This window comes from Lactuca virosa, chromosome 2, assembly GCF_052849685.1.
Source record: "Lactuca virosa cultivar CGN04683 chromosome 2, Lactuca_virosa_CGN04683_v6, whole genome shotgun sequence".
Lineage (NCBI taxonomy): Eukaryota > Viridiplantae > Streptophyta > Magnoliopsida > Asterales > Asteraceae > Lactuca > Lactuca virosa.
In genome coordinates, this window is record NC_136427.1 from 104,537,389 (window position 1) to 104,560,935 (window position 23,547).

The following is a 23,547-nucleotide window of genomic DNA, read 5'->3' on the forward strand; positions in this document are numbered from 1 at the left end:
TTCTTATGAAAATCATACAATATCAAAATAATATAGGTAAAATTATTTCCAATTTCTAGTTCGTTTCGTACAAACGAATTTGTTTTAAGATTGTAGGAATAATATTTCGGTAATGTACGAAAACAAACAAGAAAATAGAAAAACTGAGGCATGTGTTTAACACATTGTCCTTAAAACAAATTTGTCCGCTATCGGGTGTTTGTTTCCCAGGATACAATAGTTTGAAGTGGTTCTTCTAGACCACCCGAACCCTCAATAGGTCTGAATTATATCATCAATATAGCTAGAAAAAGAATAAGATGAAGTGGGGAAGAAGAGAGTTTTCTTACATTCTTTTTGGTGTCCTCAAATGGTTGTAGAGTAGTTGTATTTATACTACACATTCTATAACCTCTCATTTAAATACCTCTATTAATCACAAAGATTAATGTGTGTTAATATGTAATTAAATTGTAATATTAAATACAATTTCAGTTACGAAAGAAAGAAATATTTGCAAGAAAGGTCCCTGAACTTTTCTTTTCTTTCTCCCACTCATTAAACTATTTTATTTACTTCTTCCAACACCATTACTTTAATTATTAATTTCTTTTCATATAAAATCCATTTTAGACGTGTTAAAAAAAAGGGGAAAACCTATTTTTATAAATTGGTTAACACCAACTTTCCAACAATGTTCATGTCTTTTATACTGTTTTTAAACATCGGAATATATGTACTTCTCCATGGGAGAAGTTGAGAGTTGTTCTCTTGACTACCTGTTTCTTGTGAACTCCTAGAAAGCTATAATGGAAATTATCGAACATCCTTTGGTTAAGGGAATCATAGACGAGGCCATGGGATGTCTGATTCCGTTTCTTTTTTTGCAAGTTTCAGTTTAAATTTAAATTCATGAAATGCAACATTGGACGTTTCCTTTTACTAATTTTGTTTTTTTGGACATGAAAATTCCAACAACTTTTGATATGTCTCTTCCCCATCAACCCAACTTTCTCTCTGTCTCATTTTGAAATTTCTTATGTATTTCGCTTCATTTTCTTACTTAAAGAAGTTTTTATGTTGAAACAGCGGAGTCACGATTTGGATATTAGATGGTTGTTATATTTTTATTGATGTGTTCTCACATGTACGTCCTTTTGTCAGCTAACAACAGAAATTATTGCAAATATCATCCAACAATGGCAGTGTTAAAAGTCATTTACTTTCACTTAGTTGTTTAAATGCAAGAAATAGTTGTGGGTGATGTTTATGTGTTGGGCTAATATATTTTGCAGCATCAGGTCATTTCAAGTCCTTTTGCCTCTCATATTATAAATAAGGACATAATGGCTAATTGACATTGGTTTACACATTGTTTTGGTGATGTTATTTTGGTTTATAAGGTTTATATCTTTCATTTGTTTTTTGTCTAAAAGCCAAGTATAACTAGACATTTTTAAAATATATTACAAATTTTTTTTTGTTAGGGATCAACAAAAGGGAAGGAATTTGCTAATAGTATCCCATTTTCAGGATGAATATTGAATTCCCTTAAAAATTATAAGTATGTATTCGCACTTCGGGTGGCCATGGTACATGCTGGAACTGGAAATTACTTGGCCAAAGTTTTCAAATGTGGTGATGGTTTAGGGTCGGAGGAGAAAAAATTAGGCTTGTGCATAATGGTTTGAGACATAGAGCATGTTGCAGTAGTCGTTTTTGATAGATGGAAGATTTCTACTACCAATCATATGGGACAACCACTTAAGCCAAAACATGTGAATGACGATCTTCGTATGCTTTTTTCAAACTATGATATACATGTTTTCAGTACAGTAATTAATGTTAATTGTTATACATTTGTAGGGTTTGATGTTATGCAAAGCTGTTCACGAGCAATTCTTTCATGGTGATTTTAGTATGACTATTCTGGGATTTGCAAATGCGAGAAACATGAAGTTTGGTACATAAAAAGCAAAGTGGATGAGATAGTTTCTGGTACAATGTAAATTTATAAAGTTGTGTTTTTTTTTTTGTAATAAATTTGGCCGAATAAGTTAAGAAAGTCGTTTAGTCTTTCTATGTAGCTCAGTTGGTAAGACATGGGTGAGACTTGCATTGATAAGAAATAGGTTGTGGGTTCTATACACGACACCTCCAAGCAGCCGAGTGAGTCAAAATATGCCCCCTCATCGAGTACCCTTGGAGGCTGGGTTCGATGGGGCTTGTTAGGATTGCTATCATCAACCATTTTTGCATTGATCTAAAGGGTAATTATCGTTTGTCAATGTGACTTATTTTTCATCAAGTTTTCTTTTGGTTCGTTTGCTTGCTTTGCTAAACCATAGCAAGTGTAAGTGCATATGTGTGCATCTCCATTCATATTTATTGAAGAATTAGCCTAAAAACATGTGAAACATAAATTTCCAACGCCAATAACAACCCTCTTGAGAAAGTTGTAGAATTTCTTACAAAAATTATTGACGTTTACAAAAAAATCTTTGTGGGCCATGCTAAGCACGACCCTTACACATCCCTAGTGTATATATATATTAAAAACTAACTTACTATAGAAATTTAACTTCTAAATATGAGGGGCAAAAATGTAACTTTAAAAATGAATTATTAAAAAAAAAAGCATGCCAAAATGTAAGGCCATGGAATCGATCTTATAGTGTTTAAGGATGTGATATTGGGCGTGTTCGGCACGGAACGTTTTGGAGCTTCTAGCTTTTAGCGTTTGACAAAACGCTCCGTTTAAAACAAAAAGTCTCGTTTGGCACTACAAGCTTCTAGCGTTTAGTTTAATCAAAACGCTCCAAATCGAAATGCTACTTCATATAGCGTTTAACAAAACGCTACAAACTACAAGCTACATGCTACAAGCTACCCGCTACCAGCTAGTTTTGCCGAACACGCTCATTATGTGCCTTGCAGTGGCGGAGGTACCAGGGGGGTTGTCGGGTGTTCTGCCCCGTGTTCTGCCGAACACGCTCATTATGTGCCTTGCAGTGGCGGAGGTACCGGGGGGTTGTCGGGTGTTCTTCCCCCCCCCCCCCCCCCCCAATCCCTTTTCAATTGTAGTTATATTATTGATAAAAAAAAAGACCAACAATAAAAACATTAGCCCACATTGGTTAATTGATCTTGTATGAGCCCCTGTCAATATTCTTTCAAAAAAATAATTTTATATTATATATACAAATATTACAATGAGTACTGAAGTAGAATTATGAGGCCCATATTACGCCGCCATCATATATATCTTTTTAATTGGTTATCAAATAATCTCTTTTCAAATACCCCCTTATAAAAAAGGTTTGATAGTCGATGCTTTAACCAGGGTTCAATATTGTGCGCAGCTGCTATTATTCATTGAAGAGGTTAAATTTCAAGTAACAAATTGTTTTTCGGCAACATATTACATCAAGAAGAAGGTAAATTTTATTTTTTATTGCATATTTTATTTATTGTTATTTGTAATTAGTAATTTAATTATGGTTTTATAATTTGGTTTATTATAATTATAAATTTATAGGGTAAATTATGAGCAAGAAAAGAACCATCGATTCTTTTTTCAAACGAACGGAGGATGTGTGTGACCCACAATTGCATCTGATTAGTGATAATATTGAAGAAGATGTTCATAATACACACCCACAACCTGATATAAATAGTAACATTGAAGAGCCCAATAATATTGAACATGAAAAAAAAATGATATGTCAAATTCTTTGATTCGTGATCCAGGAGAACGACCTTCAATCTTAAGCTATCCAACTAACCAGCGTGATGAGATTAGAGATTATATATTAAACTTGGACCATACCAACTTCAAAAATCAAAGTATCCATTAAGTCCTAGTGGTCCTAGAGGATCTATGCGCAGTTTTCAACAAGTTTGGTTCAAGAATTTTTGGTGGTTCGGATATTCTGAGAAAAAAGATGCTGCATTTTGTTTCCCTTGCTTCCTTTTCAATAAAAAACCTATTGGAAAAGTCGGGTCAGATACATTTACCGTATCAGGGTTTAATAAATGGAAAAAGGTAAATTATGGTAAAGATTGTGCTTTCATCATACATGAAGGTAAGACTCCAGCCTCAACACATAATTTTTCTGTTAGATGCTATGAAGATCTAAAAAACCAGTTATGTCACATAGAGAATGTGATAGAAAAGCAAACGACTCAACAAGTTATGGACAATAGACTACGCCTTAAAGTTTCTATTGAAGCCATTAAATGACTTATGTTTTAGGGATGTGCTTTAAGAGGTCATGATGAACGACCTAACTCAAGAAATCAAGGGAATTTCCTTGAATTAATAAAGTTCCTTGCTTCTTATAACAAGACTGTTGCTAATGTTCTGTTAGAAAATGCTCCTCAAAATGCAAAGTACACATCACCAGATATCCAAAAAGAAATATTACATGTTTTAGCTACAAATGTACAAAAAGCAATTCGTGATGAAATTGGGATGTCAAAATTTTGTTTAATAGTTGACGAGTCTCAAGATGAATCTAAGAAAGAGCAAATGGCTATTGTTGTGAGATTTGTCGACCAAGATGGGCATGTCAAAGAAAGATTTTTGGACTTAATTCATGTTAAAGATACAACTTCATTGACCTTGAAAAATGAGATATTATGTTCTTTATCTTATCATAAACTTAGTGTTCAAGATATTCGGGGTCAAGGATATGATAGGGCTAGTAACATGCGTGGAGAATGGAATGGGTTGCAAGCTTTATTATTAAAGGAATGTCCATACACTTATTATATACATTGCTTTGCCCATCAACTACAATTCACTCTAGTTGCAGCGTCTAAAGATGTGACTGGGGTACATAACTTCTTTAAGACCTTAAACTTTGTAGTTAACGTCATATCTTCTTCTTCCAAACGTAATGATCAGTTGCAAGATGCTCAAATTGCTGAAATTTCTCATTTAACTGAAGCTGGAGAAATTGAGAGTGGAAAATGCATAAATCAAATACATGATGGGTTTGAGCCAAAAGAACATCCTATGTGCTCATACAAAACCTAATGCTTGGATCTAGGTTACTCTATTGTACATGCAATTCATCCAAGACTTACAAACCCTAGATCTAGTGTATATATTTCGAAATTGATACAAGAAAACAGATTTAGATGATTACCTCTTGAACAAAGCTTGGATCTTCTTGTTCTTGGAGCTTAGAGTCACAAGTGTCACTCCTCTAATGGTTTACAAACACCACAAGCAAGAGGATGCTAATTGAGAGAGAGGGGAGGCAGGATTTCGGCTATGAAGACTCTTAGGGTTCAAGTGGCCGAAAATTGAATGCCTTGGGGTCCTATATATACTAGTGCTGCTAGGGTTCCAGCCAAAACCCTAGTGGATAGCTTAGGCCTTAAGCAGTCCAATGAAACTTCTGGAATAGGGCCTCTTAGCTGAAATTAGGATGGACACATCCCTAATTTCGTCCAAGCCTAGTTCCATAAGCCTTCTCAGCCCAATACTCAACTATCACACATTTGACAGTTTAAGTCCCCTTTATTTAATTAATGTCTTTTAACCACATAAGAAATTCTTAATTAATTCTTGTCTAATATTAATTACACTATATGATTTCTCCATTAATATATTATTCATATATTAATAAACCATAATAACCTCTCACTTGATAAATCATCCTATCATGTTGCTTTAGTGAAGGCAACCCAAAAGGACCATGCACAACCGGGTCAAGTACTTACCAAATATAGTTACGGGCTTAGACACTAATCCAACAGTCTCCCACTTGGATAAGTCTAGTAACTACAAATGTAAATATAATCCGATTAGCAATCGTAGCTCTCAAAGACGCTGTCGAACTCTGATCTTATCAGTAACCTGTCCTTCAGATACGGGATCGTATAGTCCTCTGTTCTAGATATCGTGCGGACAATCACATGGAACACAGTCATACTTATTGTCCAGCAGTTTGTTTCTCGATCTCTGATTCATTTGACATAGAACTTAATTGAACACATCAATTTAGTCCTGACCGGGCCCGGCACATAAGTCAAACCAAAATCATCGAGGGGCCCTGATGTCGCTTTTATTTTCTTAGGATAAAAGGAACAGATAAACTTCGACTTATATGCATTTACTATCCACTAATCAAATCATACACAACAATGCATTTTATAACATCAAGTTACTGATGCGTTTACGTATTATCAATGCATAACCAATTAGCAAACAACAAACCATATATCTAGGTTTTAAGACCAAATGATATTCTCGTCTTGCGATCACTCGTGACAAATTCCATGAAGTGATTCCAGCAAGCGTGGGTTTATTCCAATGCTCAAATCAAGTTCATAATCACTCATGAACGTTGTAGCAAACTTTTGCTATGTCTAATACATTTTAGACAATCTACATACCAATTCATGACAGTCTTCGTTCATACCTACTTCCAACATATGAACGACTGTGGACCATTCGAATAATTCTTATTATTCAGGAAGTCAAAACATGCAAAATGAAACAATAGTTAAACAATTAACATAAGACAGTAACATTACTAATAAATAATACTCTTTAATTTAATCATCAAATGTTAATTACAATTTATCTATTACACGTTTCTAAACTATCTAATCTAAACTAATATTGTCCTTTAGCCTGATGTTCCTAGCGTGCTGCAAGTGTTTAACCCTGCTCAGTCCCTTCGTAAGTGGATCAGCTGGGTTATCTTCTGATGATACCCTCTTCACCACGAGGAGTCCTTCTTCCACCCGATGTCGAATAAAGTGATATTTTCTGTCGATACGTCGAGATCTGCCGTGATCCCTCGGTTCCTTGGTCAAGGCAACCACTCCTTCGTTATCACAAAAAATTTCCATAGGCTCATGTAAGGCTGACACAACTCCAAGGTCTCCAATGAAGTTCTTCAACCATATTGCCTCCTTTTACGCTTCGCTCGCTGCAATGTACTCTGATTCGCACGTTGAATCATCTACGGTCTCTTGCTTGGAACTTTTCCAAGTCACTGCTCCTCCATTTAGGGTAAAGACCCAGCCCGAATGTGAACAGTAGTTGTCCCTGTCGGTCTGAAAACTGGCGTCACTGTACCCTCGCACCCTTAAGTCATCACTCCCACCGAGGACTAGAAACCATTCCTTGGTTCTCCGAAGGTACTTAAGAATATTCTTGACTGCGGTCCAATGTGCTTTGCCAGGGTTCCCTTGATATCAGCTGACCATGCTCAAAGCGAAGGCCACATCAGGGCGAGTACAAGTCATAGCATACATAATCGAGCCAACTGCGGAAGCGTAAGGTACTCGGCTCATTTCCGCTATCTCGACTTCGGTACTCGGGCTTTGAGTCTTACTCAATTTGGCATTACTTTGGATTGGTAACTCTCCCTTCTTTGAATTCTCCATACTAAAATGTTCTAGTACCTTGTCCAAGTAAGTGTTCTGACTAAGTCCTATTAGTCTCTTACTTCTGTTTCTCACTATCCTTATTCCCAGAATATAGGCAGCCTCTCCGAGGTCCTTCATAGCGAAGCACTTCCCGAGCCAGGACTTTACTTCCTGCAATGTCGGGATTTCGTTTCCTATGAGTAGTATGTCGTCGACATACAATACGAGGAAGCTTACTATACTCCCACTGGCTTTGACAAATACACATGATTCATCCTCGCTTCGTAGAAAACCAAACTCTTTGACTTTCTCATCGAAACAAAGATTCCATCTGCGAGACGCTTGCTTAAGTCCATAAATGGACTTCTCAAGCTTACACACTCTATTGGGATGCTTCGCATTGACAAAACCCTCTGGCTGAGCCATGTAAACATCCTCAGCCAACTTCCCATTAAGGAAAGCAGTTTTGACATCCATCTGCCATATTTCATAATCATGAAATGCAGCAATGGCCAACATCACCCTAATAGACTTTATCTTCGCAACTGGTGAGAAGGTTTCATCATAGTCAACTCCGGGAGTTTGAGTAAAACCCTTCGCGACCAATCGTGCCTTATAGGTGTGCACATTCCCATCCATGTCGGTCTTCTTCTTGAAGATCCATTTGCACCCGACCGTCTTACGACCTGGCACATTGTCAACCAAATTCCAAACTTGGTTGTCATACATGGACTAAATCTCGTTGTCCATCGCCTCTTTCCACTTTGCAGACTTTGGGCCTGCCATGGCTTCCTTATAGCTGTTAGGTTCGTCCAAATTTATTAGTGTACTATCACTAATATACGTATCCCCCTCTGTAGTAATATGAAAACCATATAACTGGGGTTGAAACCTAAATCTTTCGTAACGTCTAAGAGGTAACGACTCGTCAATCGGTTCAACCGGAGTTTCCTCCTCGGGTTGAGCGCCAACGTTAGAGGTTCCTTCATTGCTCGAATCTTGAATATCTTCAAGATCGATTTGCCTCCCATTTTCCCCTTGGCTTATGAGTTCTTGCTCACGGAAAACACCTCTCCTCGCAACGAAGACAACATTGTCACTCGGTCTATAGAAGAGATATCCAAAGGACTTCTGCGGGTAGCCGATGAAAATACATCGCTCACTATGATGTTCGAGCTTGTCGTGAGTCTCTCGTCTTACGAAAGCCTCGCAACCCCAAACCTTGATATGTGCCAACAAGGGAGCTTTCCCTGTCCACATCTCGTGAGGTGTTTTGACAACCTTCTTTGTAGGGACTAAGTTAAGGATATGGGCGGCAGTCTCTAAGGCATACCCCCAGAATGAGATAGGTAGTGAAGCACGACTCATCATGGAACGAACCATGTCTAGCAAGGTTCGATTACGCCTCTCAGCTACACCATTCAACTGTGGTGTCCTAGATGGCGTCTATTGCGAAACGATTCTGCATTCCTTGAGGTAGTCGTGGAATTCAAGACTTAGGTACTCTTCACCTCGATCGGATCGAAGCATCTTGATTTTCCTGCCCAACTGATTCTCCACTTCTTGTTTAAACTCTTTGAACTTTTCAAAGGTTTCTAACATGTGCTTGATTAAGTAGATATACCCATATCTGCTATAATCATCGGTGAAATTTACATAGAAGCGGTTCGCGTCTCTTGTGGTGGATCTAAAGGGCCCACACACATCGGTGTGTATGAGATCCAATAAACCCTCACCCCTTTCACAAGTGCCAGTAAAGGGTGACTTGGTCATCTTTCCAAGTAAACAAGACTCGCACACGTCATCGTCCTTAAGGTCGAATGACTCCAACACTCCATCCTTTTGGAGTTGGGCTATACGTTTCTTGTTGACATGTCCAAGACGACAATGCCACAAGCATGCTTTATCCATACTATTGGAAGAATCAACACACAATATATCATTTCCTAATTTATCTACAACCATCACAGTCTCATATATTCCATTACACGGTAATGCTTCAAAATATAAAACACTATTAAGATAAGCATGAATAGAACCCTTTTCATTATCAAATGAATATCTAAATCCTTGTCTATATAAACCATGAAATGAAATGATGTTTCTTGCCATATCTGGCGAATAGCAACAATTGTTTAAATCTAAACCTAATCTATTACTAAGCACTAAGGAATATACTCCAATCTTGGTGATAGGCGACGATCTTCTATTTCCCATGATTAGATTTATCTTCCCACACTCCACATCCCTATTTCTTCTTAGTCCCTGCAAATCACAACATATGTGAAAACCACATCCTGTATCAAGAACCCAAGAAATAGCATGCGATGAATCATTAGATTTAATAGTGTAAATGCCTGCGAAGGACGGCTTGATCTTCCCATCCTTGATAGCTTGCAGATATTTTGGGCATCTTCTCTTCCAATGCCCTATCTTGTGGTAGTGATGGCACTCTGCCTCCTTTGGGTTAGAGTTGGGTTTAGCAGAACCAGCCTTGGTTCCACTAGAAGAGGTACCATCTTGGGACTTTCCCTTGTGGTGGCTCTTTGAGGGAGCCTTCCTTTTCTTACCCTTCCCTTGCCCTATTGCCAAGACAGGGGCAACAGCGGGAGTTGGAGTTGATGCAACAGACTTATCTTTGAGATTGCTCTCAGCAGTCCTTAGCAAGCTTTGAAGCTTGCTCAAAGTGACCTCTTCCTTATTCATGTGGTAGGTCATGCGGAACTGGTTGTAGCAGGGAGGCAAGGAGTGAAGGATGATGTCGATTGCCCGCTCTTCATAAAAGTTAACATTTAACTTTAGCAGGCGATCAACATATCTCTGCATCTTTTGCAGATGAGCGGCAAGGGACTCTTCATTACCCATTTGGGTAGTGATCATCGAAGTGATGATCTCATACCTTTCTTGCCTCGCACTTTGGTGGTACCGGTCCAGCAAGTCTTGATGCATTTCATAGGGATACATGTCCTCATAGGACTTCTGGAGTTCTGCAGTCATGGTCGCTAGCATGATGCAATGGACTTTCGTGGCATCACGCTCATGAGCCTCAAAGGCGGCGATCTCTTCAGCAGAGGCAGTGTTGATGTTGATTTCCTTCAGCTTCTCATCGAGGACATACTCTTTGTCCTCGTAACGAGTGACCATTCGGATGTTGCGGATCCAATCATTGAAATTAGACCCATCAAAAATCACTCTCCCACACAAGTTCATGAGTGAGAACGAGCCAGAGGAATTCGAGCCAGAAGCATTGTTGTTGTTCCACATCTGAAAAGGAAAAAGAACAAAGTTTGATTAGAAATGAATCCCCAATTAAACACCCAAATGAGAAATTAGGGCTAGGATCCAACAACATTATTTACAAATTAGAAAAGGGATGCCGTAATCTAACAAGTAAATAATTTGAAGGAAAGTGAATGACGATTCACTAATTCTCCACCATGAAAAACGAAAAAGAGATTAAGTTTTAAATGTATTGAAAACTCCTAGATCTTTTGAGATTCATTGAACTTTTCAATGGCATGTTTAAATCTCGATATGCCCCTCTAGTTTGTGCGAGGATCACAAAGCGGGTGTGAATAACCATGCAAATATACATGGTTCCCTCATTGTTACAGTCATCTATTCGATGTGCCAGTTAACCACACACGCTCCAACGAACTATGACAAACAATGAGTCACCCTTTGCCACTTTTGCTTAGAACCCAATCAGTGTGCTGGTTAACCACACACACTCCACTAACGTCTTAGCAAGGGTACAAAGTGTAATTTCATGGAATTGCATCAATTCACTTTTGCCTAAAGTAACTAAGATTGAGAATTTTGTAAAAACATTTAGTTACTATTATAATTCATTATACTTATTAATGAGGAAAGGGTTGCCCTATCCTACCCGTTCGGCTAACGACCCTCCACCAATCAAGGAAGCGGTAGGTGAGAGTGGACACCCATTAAACGGCCATTTTATAGGCCATAACCTTATACCCCCCCTTATAGATCGGCTTTGTGAATGAGGTCTACTAACGGTAAGACTAGCGTTTAAGTTATACATATACATACATATATATATATATATATATATATATATATATATATATATATATATATATATATATATATATTAATCTTATAATATTATAAAATATAAGGTTGAATTTTAAACTTGTAAAATTCTAGGGTTTGAAATTTAAGTAATTCAAATTAAACATTTAATCATAAAATTTAAATTTCAAAACTTGAGGACAAGTTTTGAACTTTTCAAAACATAAAGGATCAAATAGCAAATAATTTTAAATTAAACAATTAATTTAATGATTATCTAAATTTGACCTAATCAATTTTATTCACAAGATAATTCAAATAATCAAATATTATCAAATAAGGAATTTATTATTCAAACAATTGGTAATTATCTTTTGATTTGGTAAGGATAATCATAAAACAGTAATAAAATTCAGATTCTATTAGTCAAAAACGATTTAGGTAATTATCCTTAAGCAAAACAACAAGAAATCCCGAAAATCTCTCTGTCTGACAGCTAAACTCGTCGAGTCCACATTGGAACTCGTCGAGTTCATCCAACTCGTCGAGTTCCTTATGGAACTTGTCGAGTTCATCAGACAGACAGCCAAAAAAACGAATTTAAAGCATGAATGAACAATCAAGGCATCAATACAATAGAAACCAAACAAAGCTCTGATACCACTGATGGGTTTGAGCCAAAAGAACATCCTATGTGCTCATACAAAACCTAATGCTTGGATCTAGGTTACTCTATTGTACATGCAATTCATCCAAGACTTACAAACCCTAGATCTAGTGTATATATTTCGAAATTGATACAAGAAAACAGATCTAGATGATTACCTCTTGAACAAAGCTTGAATCTTCTTGTTCTTGGAGCTTAGAGTCACAAGTGTCACTCCTCTAATGGTTTACAAACACCACAAGCAAGAGGATGCTAATTGAGAGAGAGGGGGAGGCAGGATTTCGGCTATGAAGACTCTTAGGGTTCAAGTGGCCGAAAATTGAATGCCTTGGGGTCCTATATATACTAGTGCTGCTAGGGTTCCAGCCAAAACCCTAGTGGATAGCTTAGGCCTTAAGCAGTCCAAGGAAACTTCTGGAATAGGGCCTCTTAGCTGAAATTAGGATGGATACATCCCTAATTTCGTCCAAGCCTAGTTCCATAAGCCTTCTCAGCCCAATACTCAACTATCACACATTTGACAGTTTAAGTCCCCTTTATTTAATTAATGTCTTTTAACCACATAATAAATTCTTAATTAATTCTTGTCTAATATTAATTACACTATATGATTTCTCCATTAATATATTATTCATATATTAATAAACCATAATGACCTCTCACTTGATAAATCATCCTATCATGTTGCTTTAGTGAAGGCAACCCAAAAGGACCATGCACAACCGGGTCAAGTACTTACCAAATATAGTTACGGGCTTAGACACTAATCCAACAATACAAACACTGCAGAAGCCTGGAGATACTAGGTGGAGTTCTCATTTCAAATCAATATGCATTTTGATGAGATTGTTTGGTCCATCTTGTGTAGTATTGAATGATATTGCTATAAAAGGTTCTACATCTTCTCAAAAAGGTGATGCGGCATTTGCACTTACACATGCATTATCATTCGATTTTATCATTGTTATGCACATAATGAAAGAAATAATGGGGATAACTGACAAGCTTTGCCAAACTTTACAACAAAAATCTATTGATATTGTTAATGCTCTATCCTTGGTTTCTACAACAAAAAAATTGATTCTTGAGAAATGAAGGTTGGCAATCGCTTTTGGACCAAGTGGTTTGTTTTTGTGGGAAAAGTAGCATTCCTGTCCCTAAACATGAATGAAACTTATAGATATATAATTCGTCAACGTCGTGACAAAGACAATAAAACCACAAAGCATCACTATCGGGTTGAACTATTCATTGCTGCTATTGATAGTCAGTTGCAAGAGTTGAATTCTAGATTTAATGAGTCTGCAACAGAGCTTCTCCATCTTAGTGTTATGCTAGATCCAAGAAAATCCTTAAATGTTGAGGATATATGTAAATTGGCAACATCATATTATCCTATGGAATTTATGGAGCACGAAAGGAAGTTGTTGAAACTTGAGTTACAACATTATGAACTAGATGTCCAAAATCACCCACAACTGAAAATTTCTTCTACAATTTCTGAGTTGTGTAGAGGCCTACATGAAACAGGAAAGTCAGGTACTTACCCTTTGCTTGATAGATTGATTCGTCTTATATTGACTCTCACTGTTTCTACCGCGACATCTGAAAGAGCATTTTCAACAATGAAAATTGTGAAAACACGACTCCGAAATACCATGAATGATGATTTTCTTAAAAGTTGTTTGCTTGTTAACATCGAGAGAGAGAGATTGTTGATACATTTCCTACGGATGATATTATAGATGATTTTTACTCCATTAAACAAAGACGAGCACAACTTAAAGTGCCTAAGGTACTATTTCTTATGTTTATATATTTTTTAATTTTCTAAAATAAACCATATGTATCTATGTTATAATTACTTATTTCAATACTTGCAGGTTAAAGGATGAATATGAGTCGCTGCTTTTAGTTAGTTGAAAATATTTGAAGATTGAGGTTAATGGAGACAAATTTTTAATTCTTTGTAATTTTTTCTTTTAAAATTTTAGACCTATTACTTTATTCGGGTATAACATTATATTTTAATATATTATTACGTTGTGAGCCCCCCTTAATCTTAAATCCTAGCTCTGCCCCTGGTGCCTTGCCAACTGAACTACATATGTTTTCGGAATAACTTACACCTAAATATTATCTTATTTCGAAATGCAAAAAAAAAGTTGAAAATTTGAGGGTGGGCTGGGCCTACCCTGGTTCTAAGGTATATATATATATATATATATATATATATATATATATATATATATATATATATATATATATATATATATATATATAGGGGTGACATCGGTTGAGAACTCATAGTTTTCCGAGAACCCGAAAACTAAAAATGGAGCGTTAGATCAAAACTAATTCATTAAGGGCATGATCGTAATCATACCAATCTCATTTAATGTTTAATTTTTTGTGTTATTGGAAATATTAATAAAAATGTCTAAAAAATTACATAATTAATAAAATTTTCGGATTTTTTAAAAAATAATATTTTTCATTTTTTTTAAAAGTGCAGATTTTTTAATTTTTTATAGAAAACAAGAATTTATGAAAAAAAATTGAAAAAAAATATTTTTAAAAAAAAAACTGCAATTGTTTTTAGAGCATTTAAAAATCAATAAAATTAAAAAAAAAACTGAAATATTTAAAAAATACTATAATTTTTTAACCAAGAAAATCAACATTTTAGGTACATATATGCATATTTTTACAAATGCATATATAAATATTTCATATACTATAATATTTGTAAGTAAATCATAAGATACTCGTTTTATTTACTAATCTATAAACACAATAGAATAAATATTTTATTCGATACAAAATAAAATATAAAAAACAAAAAAAATGCTACAAAATTTCAAAGCGTTTTCATGTCTTCGTGTCAATATTTCCATATTTTCTTCATTGTATCATTTTTCACCTCTTCAATATTCACCATAATTTCTTCCAAATCTACAAGAAAATTAAAAAAAAATGATTGATGCGAAAACACTCACAAAAATACATATGTGATTTACATGTGAATCGCATATAATTCATATGTGAATTACATGTGAATCACATATAATTCATATGTGAATTACATGTGAATCACATATAATTCATATGTGATTTACATGCGATCACATGTAATTCATATGTGAATTACATGTGAATCACATGTGAATTACATGTGAATCAGATGCGAATTACATGTGAATCACATGTAATTCATATGTGGATTACATGTGATTTACATGTGAATCACATGTAATTCATATGTGAATTACATGTAATTCATATGTGATTTACATGTGAATCATATGCAATTCATATGTGAATTACATGTGATTCATATGTGAATTACATGTGAATTACATGTGATTTAAATGTGAATTACATGTGATTTACATGTGAATCACATGTAATTCATATGTAATTTACATGTGAATCACATGTAATTACAACGTTGAACTTTTTATAAATTTAGATAAGTAAAAAAGAAACAACCATAGTTGTCCAAATTTAAGTGTTGAACTCATTAAGCCCATTAAGTAAAAAAGAAAACTGATCATGAGTTGTATTAAGAAAGAAAATAGAGATCAAAGATTCAAATCTACTTTCAAAGTTATAAACCAATTTTAAATAAGATATAAGAAGCCAAGAGGATACAACATGACTCACCATAAAATAAAGGTAAAAAAAATCGATGAACAATCCATGCCTAGAAACAGAGACTAACCTCATGAACATATTTATTCCCATCCATGTTAAGTAAATCATGGCACATGGCATCAGATCTCCATTCATGAATAACAGGAGCAATCTAGAAAAAAAATTAAAAAAAAATTAAAAACAACAGATTTGCAATAGGAATATATAATAATGTATGAAGTATGAACCTGGTCGATTGATCTATCCAGAATGAGCAACTCGCAGGTTTCTATTTGAGGAAATTTGAAGTTTTTGAGAGCTTTATACTTCATAAGACAATTCCAAACTACTACAACAATAATTCATACAGGTTGTTTTATTGACAATTCCACATTATGTATCAAAAAAAAATCCATGCTTATTGTTTTACAGATTTGAGAAACTATTTAGTGGAAGAACTCGGTGATGAATTTGATGCAATAAGAAGCACTGGTTTTCTTTGTGCAACAACTATCAAAAACTTTGAACATGTAGATTAGATTTAAGTAAACACATTTAAAAAAAGATTATTTTACTTATTTGGAAAATTGGATTACCTAAATACCAATTTTATGGTTCAAACCATTTAAGCTATTCAGATTGGTTAATATGGGTAACTGGATTTGGATTGGGATATCCAACAATTTCACTAATTAATTCCTGCAAGAAACAAAAGCAATTTCTATGCTATCATTCAAAAACTCCATAGTCTTTCATTAAAAACACACAGTCCAGTCAAATAAAACCGGAAAACAGGCGTTTAAGATATGCAGGTGCAACAATGATGATGATCGAATAAAGCACATAAGAATTGGTGGTGATTCATATTCAGAAGCTGTTAGATAGCACAATTAGCATTGAAAAAACAAATTCCTACACGAAAATAATATAATTGTTACTAAATCACCTTAATAACCAATCAAACTCAAATTATAGTATAACTAAAACAGAAAACCTATTCTTATTAATCCAGAAGTAGCATCATCCATGAAGTCAAAGTGAAGTTAACATGTGATATTTCTCATTGAGGCATTTCATCGAACATGTTGAGTGCAAACAAATATCTATGTTTTTCTATAACACAGGCGTCTATTTTTATACCTACAATCAACATACAAATTTAACTCTATTTAAAAACATATTGACTAAACAGGTTCAACTTAACGATTAGGCAAAAACAATTCATAAAGATCAAACAAAGGCCAGGAATGAACAATAGAAACAGATGTTACCTAAATTTTCATCAGCAGATACCAAATTTAGAGTGAGATCGAAGCTCATAAAAATCTGATCGCGGAGGTTAGGCAGATAGAGACCCTTGCCAGATCGAAGTGATCCACAAATGTGATTTGACGATTACTGTTGCAATCGAAGATGAAAATGAACGACGTCGATCTCTTGGCTCGTGGATTCGCCGTCGATGAAATGAAAGATAAGGAAAATGGAGTGGTAAGTCGTTGTTCATCGTCAGAAGAGGTAGAAGTGGTGGATGGAAGGAGGAGGAAGGTGGTGAGAGATTGTTTCCAACGGTGGGAGGAGAAGGCGATTGTTCGAACGGAGAAACTCCATTCAGATCTTCAGTCGACAGAGGACGCCGAGTTGAGGTCGAGGATGGTGATGAACTCCAGCGAACTGGTGATGGAGATGCAGAAGGACGTGAGAGTTAGAGAGAGGGAAAGAGAGATATGATGAGGAATAGAGAGAGAGAGAAATAGTGTGTGTTTGTGTGTGTTTGGTATATAAACTAAATTAATTATTAATTGTGAGGAAGTGATATTTTTAATTCCCAATATGCCCCTATAATTCCTTATAAAATGTCTTTGATGCCATTAAAACAAGTGATAATTACAATTATGCCATGATCAATCCAAGCCGTTCAAAATTTTGATCTAACGCTCCACCTTTAGTTCTCAGGTTCTCGGGAAACTATGAGTTCTCAAATGATCCTTCCTATATATATATATATATATATATATATATATATATATATATATATAGAGAGAGAGAGAGAGAGAGAGAGAGATTGTTATTGACGAGCATTACATTTAGTTTGTTTTTGTCTTATGAACAAACTACTTCATTACATATTCATTTACTAGTAACAAATGTTTTCAAATTTACCAAAGAGTTAGAATTATGTTTTGAATGAGGAAAAGACAAAAATAAAAAATATATATATGAAATATGAATTTCTTTTGATTCGTGGATGCTAAGATACTCTATTGGGAAAAAATGGAAGCAAAAAATATATATATGAATTAACCATCCTCTTTCCATGATTTTTCCAACCAATTTCTGTTCACCATTTTATAATTACTTTTTGACGTTACTTCATGCACCGTACTCTATTTAAATATATGGTTGTTAATAATCAAGGCCACCCATGCATGAGAACATGAAAAAGTCTCTACTAAGCTCCTGTGTCTTCCTCTTTGTTCTAACTCTCTCATTTTCTGTTTCTTTGGAAACCTTTCATTCCCTTGTTGATGTTACATCAGGTTCTGAAGATCTCATGATAAGTTGCATACAATTCAACTCCAACAATGTCACTTCCATCTCTCAATTCATTTTCACTCCTCTCAATACTTCTTTCTTACCCATTTGGCAAGTCGCAATACAAAACACAAGGTTCATTAAACCCTCAACTCCTAAACCATCAGTCATCATGACACCAGCGGAAGAAACCCTTATCCAAACAGCTCTATATTGCGCCAAGAAACATGGCTACGAGATCAGAATCAGAAGCGGGGGCCACGACTTCGAGGGCCTCTCCTACACTGCTGATGTTCCCTTTGTTATGATTGATTTCACCAACATGAGGTCTATAGAAGTTGACGTACCAAACAGGCTTGCATGGGTCCAGGCAGGCGCCGTGGTTGGTGAACTCTATTACATTATTTCTCAGAAGACCGACACCTTGTATTTCCCGGCAGGTGTTTGTCCGACGGTGGGTTTTGGCGGGTACATAGGCGGTGGTGGCTATGGAAACCTAATGAGAAAACATGGTACTGCTGCTGATAATGTTTTGGATGTTCATTTCATGGATGTCAATGGAAATATTCTTAATAGGAATTCGATGGGTGAAGATTTGTTTTGGGCGATTCGAGGAGGTGGAGCTTCAAGTTTTGGAATAGTTCTTGCATGGAAGCTGCAGTTGGTTCCGGTTCCAGACAAAGTTACTGTCTTTATACTGAACAAAACTTTGGAAGAAGGCGTAACTGAAAATTTCCATAAATATCAATACGTTGCACCATCTATGGATAGAAATTTGCACATAAGAACTCAGGTTTTTGGTGAATATATCCGCAACACCACCAAGAAAACAATACGAATTAGGTTTGAAGGAATTTATCAGGGAACAACCGACACATTGCTTCCATTGTTGGACCAAAATTTTCCTGAGCTTGGTGTTATACGAGAAATTTGTCAAGAAGTAAAAAACATTCAGTCAACCCTTATGTTTTGGGGCTTGCCAAGCTCTACATCAACATAGATTCTCACGAACAGATCTGCCATAGCCAAGCTGGCACTACAAGAAACGAGACCTATAGGGACGACAAATGTCGTCTCTATAGGTTCTAAAAGTCGTCCCTATAGGTGTCCGGGACGACATGTCGTCCCTATAGCTCTCGTCACCATAGCCCCGTCGCAATAGATCTTTATTGTCGTCGCTAAAAAGATCGTCGCAATTGGTCGGCTTTGGAGACGATCTGTCGTTCTATTCTGGTTCGTCGCTATAAGTTGATGGTCTCCTTTGATGAAGCTATAGAGACGACAAGTCGTCTCCATAGATTCATCTATAAAAACAACATGTCGTCTCGATAGGCATAGCTATAGAGACAACTTGTCCTCTCCATAGGTAGATATATACATTCAACTCTTACCTTATAGTGAAGAAAGGAGAAGATTGTGATTCAGATGCTAAACCACTGAAATGATAGGTTTAAAAGAGGGAGAAAAATAATTCTGGTAATTTAGGTGATGTTAAATCTTCTTCAAAGAAGAAAGATGATGGAAGTGGTAAAACTGTTATAGAAAAGAATCAAACAGAAGAACACAATATAAATAATTCAAAAGATTCAAAGAACATTAATAAAACTAAAATATAAAATACAAGTTTATGAATTAACATCATGAAAAATAGGTATTTCATAGCATGTTTAGTGTCATCAACCAATAAGAAATTTTCATAATAATTTATCATTATAACCTCAATGTATAAGTTAGACATAGCATAAACCAAGAAACTGTTTCACAGAAATGACTGTTAAAACTTGAAAGTGTTGATTAGCATGTGAGACATCTATTTCTTGGGAAATATAATCTTGCAACCCTTTTTTCCTTAACCAAATCAAAGAACAGAAATAATATAAATACCTTAAAGTGCTGCTACAGAACCAGATTGAGCTTGTTCATATCCCTACTCCCCATTTACATTCCGCTGCTCAACTCTATTCCCATTCTTTGGCGTCTTCTCAATCTACCTACAAATTAAGATCATCAAAAGTTATCCCCTTCAAAAGAAACGATGAGTCACATGAAAAAAGAGTGTTCATTAATCCAAAAATCCCTTGAACAAATCTAAAGGGTAAAAAAGACAAAAGGTTTAAGTATGCCAAGACCTGATCAAACGTTCAAGTGCTAATCCTAGAACCAAAAAACATCACACACATAAATAAATACTATAAATAAGATTAAAAGACCAAAAGTTCTGAAACTTGACTCAATAGAAATCAATGCAGCCTACTAATATGAGAAATCACAAAAATGGGAATCAAATTCAAAATTATAATCTCACAATTTGAATATCCATCAAAAATATGAAGAGTATAGTGTACAAAAGAGAAGGGAACCCTAAAATGATCTCAAAAGCAGGAAGTTACTTAGATATTGTTAAGGGCAAAATGGTCACAAAAGGAGAAGAGTACACAAAACACACTAATGGTGCTAACACTGCAAGTTATGAAGCATCAAGGAAGAGAAAAAGGATAAAAGCAAAGGCTAAATGTGTCATTTTGAATCCCAATGATAATACTTCATCAATTCAAGATCTTACTACACAAATGGATACATATATCACTAAATCTTTTTCTGAAAAGCTCACCATTACCATGAAAATCCACATTGATTATTCCTATCTTAATGGAATCCAAATCATGAAAACTCATGTTGCCACATGAGAAGTTATTTTTGGATTGACTTTCAACAATTGAATGATATCTATAAAACAGGGGAGTATTCTCACACCGCTGTAAATAAGTTTAATGTTATTCCTGATTCAATCCTAGATTGGGTTTATGCATCTCTAAACACGTAAAACTGTAATCAGGCAAAAAGTACAGTAAAGATCCACAAGCCATGAATACCAAATGCTGGTGTGGACAGATCAAATATTCATCCCGACATTATAACCTATAATTCGTTGATCTATGGAACTGTAAACAAGGTCAGATGAGGGAAGCATTAAGAATGTTCAAAGAAATGAAAGCCACAAATCCAAATCATGTGACCTACACTACTTTAATTGATGGCTATTGTAGAGTCAACATTTTTGAAGTTACCTGAGGAGTTTCAATAGAAGGCATAATTAACATTGCCAATTGAGTTGTTCCTTCTTCTCCTAATTATAATGAACCCAAAATTGTAATAAGGCAACATAAAACCCCAAAATTGGATGAAAACCATGGATTTTCTTAAGCAAACATATGAAATTCTCAACTAGATTTAAGAAAAACAAAAGATTTCAACAAGTGAAGTATAGTATGAGCAAGGATAGCAGATTATCAATGCTGAAAACAAAATACCTTTTAATCAATGTGAGAAAATCGCGTCTTGAGAGAGCAACTGTGATCGATCATAGAAAATCACGAGTTAGGGATGGAGACAAAGGAACAAAAAAACATAGAAATATGGAGATGCGCATGAGCTTGATTGAACCTGTACATAAAATGGAGATTTGCTTGAGTGAACGAACCAGAAATAGAGATGGATCGATGAGCAACAATCTGAGACCGGAGACGACAAGGGTAAAGGGATTCTCAGATCATAACCCTATGGGGACGACCTATCGTCACTATAACCATAAACAAACGACGTCGTTTTTTTGTTTTCCAACTAAATATATTAAAAAAAAAATATTTTTTGGGCATAGAAAGCTATGGGGACAAGAAGTCGTCCCTACAGGTGTTTCAATAAGGCGCCAACCCAATTTCTTTTCCCGTTTAACATGTTGAAACAAGAAGTCACCCCTGTAGCTTCAAGAGTCAATAAAAATTGGTCAACTCTATGGAGACGACATGTCATCCCTATAGGGAACCTATAGCGACGACAGATGTCGTCCCTATAGATCTCGTCCCTATAAGTGTTTATTCTTGTAGTGTGGACAACAAAAGTAAATCAGACTATGTTAGGACACTGATCCCCATAAGCGGACTCAAAAAGATATGGAGAAAGTTTTTCGAAAATGATGGATCAACCCTTCTAATGATCAATCCTCTTGGTGGAACAATAGCTGATTACTCGGAGACAGCAATTCCGTATCCTCATAGAGTTGGGGTGTTGTACCAGGTGCTCAAGACTGTTAGTTTTTTCGACCAATCTTCAGATACAACCCCTATATCACTCAGCCGGATAGCTTGGCTGGAAAGCTTGGAGAAGTTATTAACGCCTTATGTGTCAAGTAACCCGAGGGAGGCTTATGCTAACTATGTGGATCTGGATTTGGGTGTTGGAAATGATAATTATGAAGAAGCTAGTGTTTGGGGTGAGAGGTACTGGAAAAGGAACAATTTCAAGAAGTTGATCCAAATCAAGGCCAAAGTTGATCCGAAGAATTTCTTTAGGCGCCCACAAGGTATACCAGTTTTCTAATAAAAACATTGACATGTGAAGCTCCTAGCTAGCTAGGTTAAAGAATGATCTGTAGATTGTGTTTACTTCGTATGATTTTTATCTTTCTTAAGAAAAATAGCAATAAATCTACTTTATGTTAGAATTTTTCTACAAATGAATATAAGAGCGTCTCCATGTTAAAGTTTGTTCAAAAGGTAAAATGATTGTAGTTTTTATATTTAATTGTAATTTGTATATGTGAAATTACAAAGACATTGTCGATTCTTATATATGATAAACATTACAACAAGCTTACATATATTCTATAGAAAGTTACATAGGACTAACCATATAGGACCCGTTATAAATGAATATAAGAGCATCTCCATGTTAAAGTTTGTTCAAAAGTCAAAATGATTGTAGTTTGTATATTTAGTTGTAGTTTGTATATGTGAAATTACAAAGACATTGTTGTTTGTCGAGTTTTATATGATAAACATAATAACATGCTTACATATATTCTATAGAAAGTTACGTAGGACTAACTATATAGGAACCGTTTTTTGGAAGAAAAAAAATTAGAATATATATTATGAAAAGACCGGGTGAGTTATATGACCTAGTTTAATATAACGAACCATGCTATGATTGAACTAAAAGAACCTAGTTTCTATTTCTACAACCATGTCTTTTAGCCATACGATTATATGACCCAGTTTTGCGAATACAATCGTGTTCTATGGATATTGGGCACAAATTATGACAGGACTATAGCACCCGTTTTTCAACAATTAGGTTTTTTGAGATAAGAACTATGGCAAGGTTGTATTACATGAATTATGACTAAATAGTTTATAATGGAAATTCAAATTGATGCCAATACAATAGTGAACATCATATCGAACAATTTCCATATCTAGTTATAATAGCAATGTGTAACACCCTGTTTCGGGTCGTTTCATAAT

The 23,547-nt window shown here is 35.3% G+C and overlaps 1 protein-coding gene and 1 pseudogene across 1 annotated transcript; both read left to right on the plus strand.

The window, feature by feature from the left end:
* Positions 1 to 1,568: 1,568 nt before the first annotated feature.
* Positions 1,569 to 13,171, plus strand: LOC145157652 (uncharacterized). The gene is made up of 5 exons (XM_079076662.1): positions 1,569 to 1,664; positions 1,846 to 1,942; positions 3,298 to 3,416; positions 4,235 to 4,946; positions 12,945 to 13,171. Exons 1-5 carry the CDS (start codon positions 1,569 to 1,571, stop codon positions 13,169 to 13,171), a joined length of 1,251 nt encoding a protein of 416 aa, XP_078932788.1.
* Positions 13,172 to 18,146: 4,975 nt separating this feature from the next.
* LOC145157653 (tetrahydroberberine oxidase-like) lies at positions 18,147 to 22,621 on the plus strand (annotated as a pseudogene).
* The last annotated feature ends 926 nt before the right edge of the window (positions 22,622 to 23,547 follow it).